Raw genomic sequence first — 12,543 nt, 5'->3', positions numbered from 1 at the left:
ACAGTATATTGATATTAGTATTATTAAAAAAAAGCTTACAAAAGAAAATGAATTAACTGTAACTCCCATGATTTCTAAAGACAGGCAACAATCTAGTATCTTCCTATGTACATAAAAAGCACTTATATGTAAATTTAAATATTTAGATTTACCGTATAGTCCCACATTGTTGCTCCTCCAAATGTAGACAATATAAAGATGACCACTAAAGCTACCTGAATCTCAGTTACATCCACTCTACAGAGGAAGAACAAAGAGCAGGTAAGTGTTTGCACATAAAGTTTTTGAACATGAAGGTGAGTTACCACATACTCTATGGCACAGATGCAAATAAATCATACAAACTTGGTTGATTTTTAACTTTTATGTCCGGCAATGGATTCTGCAGCAGCTGACTGTGTTAGCTAGAATAGAACCACATTTGTTCTCACACAGGTAAATACAGTATAGGCAGAGAGAAGTTACTATATAACATGTATCAGGCTACAAGTAACCAAAACTATAGAAACAAGATAGTTTCCACTTCGTGTACTTCTGTGGTTTGAATTTTTTTAAAAAGTGTTATTCTTAAAAATAACATTCATAATAATACATAAATGATTTGACTTAAGGAAAATTATTATTGCCAAGTATGACTTGCGGGCTGGAGAGATGGCTCAGCGGTTAAGAGCATTGCCTGCTCTTCCAAAGGTCCTGAGTTCAATTCCCAGCAACCACATGGTGGCTCACAACCATCTGAAATGAGATCTGATGCCCTCTTCTGGCCTGCAGGCAGACACACAGACAAGAATATTGTATACATAATAAATAAATAAATATAAAAAAAAAGTATGACTTGTGAGTGTAGGTGCATGTGGAGGTCACAGGACAACTTTAGCTGCTGGGCCTCACCATGCACCTTGTTTGCAACCAGTCTGTCATCTGCTGCTGCACATGCCAGGCTAACAAGCATACAAGTTTCTGGGTGTGTGTGTGGCGGGAGTCCTCCTGTCTTCACCTCCCATCTAGCCCTGGAAGCAATGCAAACAGAGATTGCACTCTCATTTCCCAAACACCCAGAACCAAATAATCACACAAAAACTTGTTAATTACAACATTGTTTGGGCTAAAGGTTCAGGCATATTCCTAGCCAGCTCTTACATCTTAAATTAACCCATTTCTATTTTATATCTTACCATGAGGCTTGTAGTTTGTTACCTTACATCTTGCTTCTTGAGCAGCTACAAGGTGTCTGCCTGACTCTGCCTTCTTTCTCCCTGCATTCAGTTTAGTTTTCTCACCTAGCTATATTCTGCCCTGTCACAGGCCAAAGCTGCTTCTTTATTAACCAATCATAATAAAACATATTCATAGCATACAGAGGGGAATCCCACAAGCACTGCGATTACAGACAGCTGCTGTTGTACCTGGCTTTATGTGAGACCTGGGGATTTGAACTCAGGTTCTCATGCTTATAAAACAAGTGCTTTACCCACTGAGCCACTTCCCCAGTTCTAAAGCAAATAATTCTTCCTCCTCTTCCTCCTCCTCCTCCTCCTCCTCCTCCTCCCCCCCTTCCTTCTCCTTTTCTCCTTCGTCTTCCTCCTCTTCTTGGTGATTAGTGTTCATTTTTTATATATTTTTTAATCCAGTTATTTTGTGTGTGTGTTAGTGTAGTGTAGTGTATATTTGTATGTGTGTGCCATGGAGATCAGGAAACAACTTTCTCTGCTCTCATGAAGAAGTTTGAAGACTGAAAACTGAGTCTGCACCTGTACCTTCTCCCTCTCTTCAGATGTGCTCTTTAATGTACTACAGTCAGCCTATGGCCCCATTATTCACTGAAATTTAAACAAATGGATTTTTCCCAGTGTGAGGCACTGAGTCCAGGTCCCTACATATTCTGGGCACTGAACTGCATCCCAAGTGACTTTCAGTACTCAATGATTCAATTTTTAGTAATGATCTTGCCTGCTTTGCATCATAAATTGTAGTACATTTTATTGCACATATGAAGATCCCTGATTTATAGAAACATAGTTGTATCATGATTAGTAAAAATCCAGAAACAGGAATTGGGGTTCAACCTGAAGAAAAGCAAAGCAGCCAGCCACTGACCTCAGTCCAAAATGGAGATACTGCCTCCAGGAATCTCAGAATGAGACCGCGTGTGAGAGCTGTCTCCTCCCATCTTATATTCCTCTGTAGGGCTGGGATTAAATGTGTGCACCACTACTGCCTGGTTTCTATGGCAATCTAGTGTGGCTACTGGGATTAAAGGTGTGTGTCACCACTGCCTGGTCTGTGAGGCTATCAACCGGTGGGGCTGATTTACTCTCTGATTCCCAGGTGGGTTAACACTACCCAGTAGTTTATGAGAAATAGACAACAGTTTGCTCTAATGATTCCTCAGTATGCAGGTATCAGAGCAGCGGCTGTGTTGTGTTGGAATGTATGGCTTCAAACATTTCTGTGTGAGTTGCTGACTTGTGTTTCTCAAAAGGGCATTAAATAAAGCTTGGCTTAGGATTATGAAAGAATTTTCAGTTGTCTTAGTCAATGTTCTATCGCTGTAAAGAGATACCATGTCACAGCAAGTCTTTAAAGGAAAACATGCAATTAGGGCTTGTTAAAAATGCTGCAAGATCCCTGGCAGCAGTAGGCAGCAGAAATGCTGTAGGTTCCAAATGGTGGTAGTGGGCCCTGGGAGCAGCCAGTCTCAGGCAGAGACGGCTACTGATCCCCGAGTGGTGACTGGTCCTACGCAGGGAGACACATGGCGGGCGGGCAGGAGACAGAAACATGGATAGACACGACATGTAGAATGAGGCTAAATATTTATTAGTTGAGTTATGGAGGGGAAGGCAAAAGGGGAGAAGCGGGAGTGGGGGGAGAGAGAGAAGCGGAGCTGGAGGAAGAACAGAGAGAACAGAGGGAAGCCAAGATGGCGAGAGGTGGGGAGGGAACGCAGGGAGTGGGCATGGCTTGTCTCTTAAAGTGACAAACAATCATAACAGGGCTGCCTTACAGATTCAGAGGTTTAGTCCATTCCGTCACAGCGGAAAGCATGAGGGTTGTGTGGGCAGACTTGGTGCCGGAGAGAGAAGCAGTTAAGAGCTTTACATCCCAGTTGGCTGGCAGCAGCAAGAGAGAGGAACACTGGGCCTGGCCTGAGCATCTGAAATCCTAAAGCCCACCCCCAGTGACACACTTCCTCCAAAGAGGCCACACCACCTCCTAATCCTTTCAAACAGTGCTATTCCCTGGTGACCAAGCATTCCAATCTATGAGCCTGTGAGGCCCGTTCTTATTCAGACCCCATCCACTCCCCCACGGCCAGTAGTCGTCACAACGCAAAAACATTCAGTCCAGCTTCAAAAGCTGCATGGTCTGTAACAGTCTCAACACTGTTTAAAAGTCCAGAGTTCACAGTCTCTTTAGAGATTCATGACAATCTCTTATCTGTAATCTCTTGTAATATTAAAATAAAAAAGCAGATCACATATTTCCAAAATATAATGGCACAGGATATATATTACCATTCCACAAAGGAGAAGGAGAAAAGGGAACAAGCAGAAATACTTGGCCAAAGCAAGACCTAAAACAATATGGGCAAACTCTGCGTCTTCATGTCTGATGTCAAAATGCGATCCCCAACTCCTTTCAGCTTTATTGACTAAAACATAATATATTCTCTCTCTCTCTCTCTCTCTCTCTCTCTCTCTCTCTCTCTCTCTCTCTCTCTCGTGGTTCCATACCCTATTAGCAGCTCTCCTTGGCATGTACCTGACAACTCTAGCGTCTTCAACATCTTGGGGTCTCCAACACAATAGGCTTCATTTCATCTTTATGGATTCACACAAAGACCTCTCTGAGCCTCCACACAGAAGTACCCCTACCAATCACCTAGTCTCAGCAGCTTTCCTTAGTCATAGAGATTCTATAATCCCTTTGGCTGTCCTGAAACTGGATTGGTAGACCAGACTAGCCTTGAACTCAGAGATCTGCCTATCTCTGCCTTCCTGGTGCTGGGATTAAGGCCTGTGCCACCATGCCTGGCCCTAAGATTTTCTTTAATTTCTCTTCACAAATTGGAAACTTAGCTGGGCAAGGTCTTGTCCTGAAGTCACCAATCCCTTCATTCCATTTAGCATCAGACTTTTCATCTCCCTGAGCACTGGACTTAGCTCTGTTGTACTTCCTGGTGACCCTTTTCTCCTCAAACTGTACAATTTATTTTTTCCTTGCTAAGCTTGCTCCTTTTTGTTATATATTTGCAAAGAACAGCCACTAATAACCAAGCAACACAATCAATACTAGGCTGTTTTGAAATCTCCTCTGCCAATGCCACTAATCTCCAAACTTTTCAATTTAGCCTTAGGCAAACTTTCAGATAAGGGCAGAAAGAAACTACATTTTTCACCAAAACACCACAAGAATAATCTCCAGGCCTCTTACTAATAGGCTTCTCTGAAACCTCTCTGGCTAGGCCGTTATAATCTACATTATTCTCAGCACCATGGTCTTCCCTGCTCCTACTAGTGTAGCCCATTAAGCACTATTTAAGCATTCAACTGCTTTCCTAATCCAAAATTCACATTCAGCAAACAAGCAGCATGTTCAGGCCTGTCACAAGCAATACCCCACTCTCCTGGTACAACTTCTGTATTAGCCAATGTTTTATTGCGGTGAAGAGGCACCATAATCACAGCAACTCTTACAAAAGAAAGCATTCAATTGGGGCTGGCTCATAGGTTCAGAGGTTTAATCCATTATAATGGTAGGACATGGCACCATGCAGGCAAACGTGGTGCTAGAGAGGGAGTTGTGAGTTTTACATCCAAATCAAGAGGCAACAGCAGGAGAGACTGGGCGTCTGTGTGTGCTCCTGCACTCCTCTATGATGTCTGAAGAGGAGCCTCCCAAGGCGGACGTAGCAGGCAATGTGCAGGTCTAGCATCTACAGGGTGTAGGGTGTTCTCATGTGAGCTCACCTGTCTCCCACAGCTTAGTCTCCAAATCATCTGTTGCTGGTGACTGTTGTCAAGGGGGTCCCTCTATCAGAGTACATGATAATTTGACCCCCCAAAAATCATCTTCATTTGGACATGATGCACATCCTTTAATCCCAGCACTTAAGTAGATAGAGGAAATTGGATCTCTATGAGTGTGAGGCCAATCTGGCCTACATAGTGAGTTCCAGGTTAGTCAGGGTTACCTATAAAACCCTACCTAAGGATTTTTTTGTTTTGTTTAAAATTCCTTAAATTCAACAGTAACAAAAAAATTCTTCAATTCAACGTCACATTATTTTATGAGCAAATAGTGTTTAGGTACTATACATTGTTTGGGTACTTATTTTATTTTATTCTATCCTGACCTTGAACTAGTAAGTCTGAGAAAGTTAGAAGAAAAAAAACGTTGTCAAGTAATGTAACTATAGCAGGCGGGATAACAGAACAGCTCTAGGTGTAGCGCTGATGGACATTCCAATTAATGTCAGATGCTATTATTGATTATAAAAAAGAATTTGGTTGTACTTTAAAATGTGGAACTTAAGAAAATGCTTACCTTCCAAATCTCAAGACCCCCGAGACGTAGGTCTGCCAGTGAGCACAGTAAAACAGAAACATCCCGATAAAGGAGCAGAAGAACAACAAATCAGGGTGCGTCCCCAGGCGAACAGCAACCGCAGCACCAATGGCCATAAATACTGAAAAACAACGTTTATAAACAGGAATAAAACCAAGCCACCCAGGCGGTGGTAGCACACACCTTTAATCTCAGCACTCAGGAGGCAGAGGCAGGTGGATCTCTGTAAATTCATGGCCAGCCTGGTTTATAGAGTTGTTCCAGGACAGCCAGGAATACACACAGAAACCCTGTCTTGAGAAACCAAAATAAATAAATAAAACCAAGTGTGTTGGTTTAAAAGAAAATGGCCCCCAAAGAAAGTGGCACTACTAGAGGTGTACTTTGTTAGAGTAGCTGTGGCCTTTTAGGAGTGTGTCACTGTAGAGGTGGGCTTGAGGTCTCACATGCTCAAGCCACACCCAGTGGTCCATACAACTTCCTGCTGCTTCCGGTTCAAGATGTAGCTCCTTCTCCACTCTTAATTCCTTCTCCAACACCATGCCTGCCTGCTTGATACTGGACTAAACCTCTGAAACTTTAAGCTAGCCTCAATGAAGTGTATTCCTTTATTAAGAGTTGCTGTGGTCACAGTATCTCTGCACAGCAAACAAAACCAAGACTAAGACACGAAGTACTGAGTTATCCTGTTTAGAAATCCTGTTTAAGGGACACTGGCACTAAAATACAATACACTTCAAACAATGAAAACTTTTCTATGATGCAAAGTTGAGTTCTGTTTGTCTATGACTTCCATACGTGGGACAGAGAACGTCTGAAGAAAAGGACAGTAGTTCAAGACTAGCACAACAGTTGAGTCAGACCTCCTGTCAAAGCACAAAGTAAGAGAACCTGGGGATGTAGCTCAGAGGAGACCACTTGTCTAGCAAGGAGACCCCAATTTCATCCCTCAGTATCAAAACAAACCACAGTAAAACTCATCCAAGGGTAGGTGCTTAGGAAGCTGCATTCCTGGGATCTTGGAAGGTTCATTTTGTAGGCAACCTTTTATGGGGGAGGGGAGGATTATTCCTGAATTAAGGAGGACAAAAAGGAGGATATTCAAGGAATGGGTTGTGACTTTTCCAGAGAGGGTTCCTTACATGTCCTGTCTTTCTAAGGCATGTCACAGCAGCAGTCTTTCCTGTCTCTATAGGGCATGTCACAGGACATGTGACATGTCACAGGACATGTCACAGCAGCAGATTCACCACAGAAACAGGAAATCTGAAAGCCTACGATGTGGAGACGGAATCACACTGAAACAATAGCATTTCAGGGTCATTTGGTCCTTGCCAGGCTCGGGGACGAGCTCTGGAACTGCACCCGACACCATGAAGACTCCATCCATTGCCTCTATGCTCTTTGCCTACACAGCCCACTCGGTTTCCCCTCAAGAGACTTTGTCTTTTGAACCATAAGTGGTTGAAGATGGACAAAGATCCATTCTCCACAACTACCTGCAGCCGACACTGGGCTGTCGCCCTGTGTACTAAGAGAAAGGAGGGTTCTAGCCTTTGACCCCAGGGGAGTGGGAGGCTCTGTGCATAGGGGTGAGCTGGAAACCTCACAAGATCATTCTAGCACAAAATGAACTTTTGAACATTTTAAAACACACTGGGCAAAACTGCTCCCAAATACAGACCCCAGAAAAAAAATGAGGACGCAATTAGCTCAGATCACTGCGGTGTTTCTGTTGTCACTGAAGAGTAAATCACTGAAAGAAAAAAGCAAAACTCTACTAACTTACCTGTGGAGAGAGAGTCACAGCCATGATCAAACAGTTCCCCTAGAGGAGAACAAGAGTTTGTCCTTCTGGCTTGCTTTCCATCAATGGCATCCAGTGACTGGTAGATGAAGAGTCCCAGGGCGCACATAAAGTATGTCCAGTACGGTGCCTACAAGGAAATGCAAACACGCATAAGTGACAAGCCAGCTCCTGTGTGAAAACATGAAGTGGCTGAGTAGCTTTGACTCTAACCTACATTCCTAGTCCACGCTTTTCTAATATCCCCATACTCATAAGCTGCACGTGTCTGGCATTCTTCAGGGAATCTGTGCTCTAAGAAAGACCTTCAAGGCAAATTACAGACCAGTCTGTGTCCACTCATGAAAAAGATCAGAGACTGGATTTACTCTCCCACCCACGCAAGCTGAGATCTCTTGTGGAATATTACTTTAACTATGTAACTAGGCAAAGATGTGTTACATTTGTTTGTGCTGCAGAGTATTTAACTATGTGAAGCTGGGTTACACTTGTTTGTGCTGCCTTTGTTTAATTATGTAAAGATGTGTGTTTCACCTTGCCTACCTAAGGCTCCTGGTTGGTCTAATAAAAAGCTGACAAGTCAATAGCTAGGCAGGAGAGGAATAGGTGGGGCTGGTGGTGTAGGAGATTCTTCTTTCTATGGGTTGCTTTCATTGATAGGGCAGAAACTTAGGTAGGCGGGAAAGACAGAACTGGATGCTATGAGAAAGAAGGCAGGCAGGGAGAGCTGCCATAGAGAGGCCAGAGTCAGACATGCTGAATCTTTCCCGGTAAGCCACGATCTCGTGGTGACATACAGATTATTAGAAATGGGTTGAATCAAGATGTGAGAGTTAGCCAATAAGAGGCTAAAGCTAATGGGCCAGGCAGTAATTTAATTAATACAATTTTGGTGTGGTTATTTCGGGGGTTAAGCTAGCCAGGCGGCAGGACGCAGCCTGCTCCTCCATACTACAGGCTGGCAGACAGAATAAGTAAGAGAAGGAATCTAGGTGAGGGAAGGAGAAAGAAAGAGAGGGAGAGAAAAAAATAAGGGGGGGAGGAGAGGGAGACGCCCAGGGCTAGTCAGACAAGGAGGAATCAGGGAAGTAGGACACACAGAATAAAACAAAGGTAAAAAGTCCTGAGGCAAAATACAGATAAAGAGAAACAAGTTAGCTTAAGTGATAAGAGCTGGTAGGACAAGCATAAGCTAAGGCTGCGCACTCACAACTAATAATAAGCCTCCGTCGGTGTCATGATTTGGGAGCTGGTTGGTGGCCCAAAGAAAGTCTGTAAGAGATCCTTGAAAGAAGGAAAGAGAGGAAAACCCTTGGCTGCTCCAGCTGACTGGAGTTCTAGACCACAGCCCAGTAATGTGTTAAGAAGTGCAGAGTTGGGAAAGGTTAAGGCAGCAAGTGCAGAGGGACCGAGGAGGCAGCTGCACAGAGAAGTGGGCTTGGGAAAGGCTCCCTCTGAGTTACTGGCTCAGAACTGACCTGTGCCTGAACAGGACAAGATTATCAACCAAGGCCAGGGCAAGAAGCCCTAGGAAATGAAGGTCTAACAATTCTCAGATCTCCCACGAAAGTGGGGAGAAGCCACATTCCCATCAGGACCTTGTGACATGGGACACAACGATTCTCAGAAGTTGACTACTCTGGAGCCATGAAAATTAGCCCTGGACCAGGCATTTACCAGACTTCTCTAACAAAAACTAACACAGAGACTTTGAGAACACCTGAAGGGAAAAAAAATCTTGCACCCCAAAATACAAATCCAAAAGATTTGGCACCCAGTCAAAAATTACCAAGAAGCAGAAGATGAAGAGAAGTGAAATTGATCAATAATTATACTCAAGAATGTCAGAAATAATAGGAAGAGCACACCAGAGCATTAAGAAAGTTGTTATAAATATGCTCCATATTTTTATGAAAGTAGAGAAAAATTACGAAAGGAAAAATGGAAGACTCAAAGAGAAACTTCTAGGTTTCTAGAACAGTGCAGTAAGCACTCTGTAAAACATAGTGACTGAGACCATTTTCATCAGATCCTCAAGGTCAGAGAATTGGCAGACTGCTCGAGGAAACCGATCCCAAATGGTGCCCGGGAAGAGACTAAAGTAACCGAACTCAGTACAGACTTCCCTCCAGTGCAACAGGAAAGCACATTATGTGTATGAGTTTCAAACAGGAGCAGCTGGAGAGATGGCTCAGCAGGTAAGAGCACTGGCTACTCTTCCAGAGGACCCAGGTTCAATTCCCAGCACCCACATGGTGGCTCACAGTTGTAATTCCAGTTCTATGGAACCCAACTCCCTCCCACATACATGCAGACAAAACACGATACCAAGTTAAAAAAAAAAAAAAAAGAAACAGGGGAGTCATCAAAATGACAGGAAATGATTGAAATTTTTCCAAGTTTTATGAAATTTATAAACCTACACATCTGAAAAGCCCAACAGAATAGTCTTAAAACCAACCAAGTCGTTAGGTTGGGATGCATGTCTGTAATCCAAGCATTCAAGACATTAAGATAGGAATGTCATGAGTTCAAGGCTCATAGCAAGCAATAGGCTAACCTAAGCTATACAGCAATGTCCTATTTCACTACACAAACACACTCTCTCTCTCTCTCTCTCTCTCTCCCCCCACCATGGCACAGAATAGTAATAATAATGATAATAATAACAAGCCTAAAGCACAATGACAAAATCATTTTAAAAGCCAAAGAAAAGACACATTGCATACATCAGCACATACATGGCAGAGGAAAGCGTCATCAACTTGAAGCGAAAGCAATAGAAAATATCCAGTTCAAATATCAGACAAGGGACTTCATAGCGCTCACTCTTCTGTGCAGCGGTGAGGTCATCCTTCAGATGAAGGGAAGGCAGGATTATACTGACCGGTGGTTTCGGAGGTTTCAGTCCATGGTTACCTGGCTCCACTGTTGCTGGGCTGAGCACCACCAGCAGAGGGCCACGGTGGACCAAAGCCCTCTATCTGGTAGGAGGCAGAGCGGGAGGCAGTATTCAGGGATAGAACATAACCTTTAGGCCCACTCATCTACTTCTTCCCGTCAGGCTCCCTCTGCAACAGTCCACTGAGCCAGGACTCATGGATTAGGGCATCGTGAGGTCATACAGAAGCCCACCAGCTGACCACCACGCCCTCTCAAGCCTTCAGGGGAACTATTTAGATGCAGGTCATCTCTAGCCAGCCTAGTACTGTACACTTAGCAGAGGCAAGAAAGCAAAACTGTTAAGGAATTTGGATCTTAATGTTAGATGTGTGTTTGATTTCTTGGCTCTGCCATGTAAGAACCATGTGACCTTCAGCAAGTCATTTAACCTGATTTTTTTGTATTTTCTTTTTGAGACAAGATCTCACTAAGTAGCCCAGACTGGCCTTGAACTCACTAGAGATTATCCTGCCTCTGCCTTCCAAGTGCTAGGATTTTGGGTGTGTACCCTTAAGATAATCTAGTTTTACTAAATAGGTGAATAATGGTTTTATCTGATGAAATAAACTGTTACAGGCTCTTTATCAACCCTGGCACACAGTAAGCTTAATAAAGTTAGCCAGTAGCACTGTCTACCTATTTTTTGCGGCAAATCTATTTTTTAAATATCAACCTGTGTATGGTTTATGATAATTATATCAATACCCAGTCAACCCAAAAACCTATTTCTCAATCTTCCTAAAAAACTTGCTCTGGATAAACGTCATCTCAATATTCACAATTTATTAATGTTAGAAGACCAACACTAATAACCACACCGCTAGTGTCTGCTTTGATGTTTCCAGGTGTTGTCTGGTTTAAGGCCGGGTCTCTGCACCCTGATGGGCCTGGGTGTGCCCAAACGTTAGCTGTGCTGTGCTGAGAATTACCTAGAAGGACTCCAAGTCACCCTGACCCTAAGAGAAGAGCGGGGTGGTGCGGTGCAGCTGCGCGCATTTGTGAGAGCAGCAGCCAGGTGTGAATAAGCGCACCGAGCCGGCACACACAGTCCTGAGCGGTGTGCCGTCGAGACACAAGGCAGGTAAGAGGAGGAAGAAACAACTGAGAAATCATCCTGGCTGCATAAAACTGAGAAACAGAAACCCGCCTGGAATTTAAAAAAAATCTCGGGAGGTTTCATGAAGAGCAGCCCTGCCCATCAGGAGCGGTCAGCTCTCCCCTGCCCATCAGGAGCGGTCAGCTCTCCCCCGCCCATCAGGAGCGGTCAGCTCTCCCCCGCCCATCAGGAGCAGTCAGCTCTCCCCTGCCCATCAGGAGCGGTCAGCTCTCCACTAAAAAGAAAGAAGCCGCAAATCTTCAGGTTGTATCTCAAATGCATATAAAACTGGAAGTCAGGGTTAAAACTTCTAAGATGGCACACAACATCATTTTTCCTCTTGCTCTCTGTCTTCCTCAATTACTCACTCTTCCTCCAAATGACAGGCTTCTGGCACTAAATTCTATCTGGGGTCCTCCACTGAAAAGCCGTTATAAACAGGCACTGGGGAACCAGCACCACCTTCGGTTACAAGATAACTATTTTCAAAGCTCCCCAGTGCTCTCTTGAGTTCTGCAGAAATAAGACACACATCGTTTTATGAACATATAAACCAACCAAGCCGTTGCCGAGCCTGGAATCTTACATTCTCCAGGCACAGAGCTCCACCGAGGAACAGTCTAGCAGGCTTTAGTTTAATTATCATCCACAATTTGTTTCTTCAGGAAACCATTTGGGCGTGAACAGACCCATGCATGAAACACCTAATTTCACGTCCATATTACAGAAAAGGGAGCTGGGGAGGAGCAGGACCACGGACCAGGGGAGGGGAGGGGAGGCTGTCCGTGCTCTCCTTCCAGACAGACCCACTTCCACCTGCTCCGTGCTTTTCCATCTTCAATCAAAGCTCTTCAGCCCAGAGCTCCAAATGTCTTCTGTTCTTTCTGTCTCAGACAACAAACCTCAACTTCCGGTCTGAACTTAGAGTAAATAAGCTTGAGCGATGGCCGGGCTTGTCTCTCAGGTCCACTTCTATATTCCCTACGCCCAGAGCAGGGACACACCATACATGATTGAGTGATAGCCGGGCTTGTCTCTCAGGTCCACTTCTACATTCCCTACGCCCAGAGCAGGGACACACCATACATGATCAGCTGCCACTAGTCACTATACGCCACTTTAAAAT

General features: G+C 44.1%; 1 protein-coding gene across 3 annotated transcripts in view; it reads right to left on the bottom strand.

Moving 5' to 3' along the window:
- Nucleotides 1–12,543, bottom strand: part of Chpt1 (choline phosphotransferase 1) — a 39,293-nt gene that overhangs the window by 17,885 nt on the left and 8,865 nt on the right. For all 3 annotated transcript variants that reach the window (XR_014999754.2, XM_085683279.2, XM_085683278.2), the window contains exons 2-4: nt 7,361–7,508; nt 5,551–5,692; nt 153–237 (exon numbers count right to left, since the gene is read on the bottom strand). Coding sequence is in view for 2 of the 3 variants with exons in the window: in XM_085683279.2 (XP_085539405.2) it covers nt 153–237; nt 5,551–5,692; nt 7,361–7,508 (375 nt within the window). In the remaining variant the exon portion in view is untranslated. The remainder of the gene's footprint in view (nt 1–152; nt 238–5,550; nt 5,693–7,360; nt 7,509–12,543) is intronic.

This window comes from Myodes glareolus, chromosome 26 (genome assembly GCF_982192425.1).
Source record: "Myodes glareolus chromosome 26, mMyoGla1.1, whole genome shotgun sequence".
Lineage (NCBI taxonomy): Eukaryota > Metazoa > Chordata > Mammalia > Rodentia > Cricetidae > Myodes > Myodes glareolus.
This window is presented reverse-complemented; position numbering and strand designations above follow the sequence as displayed.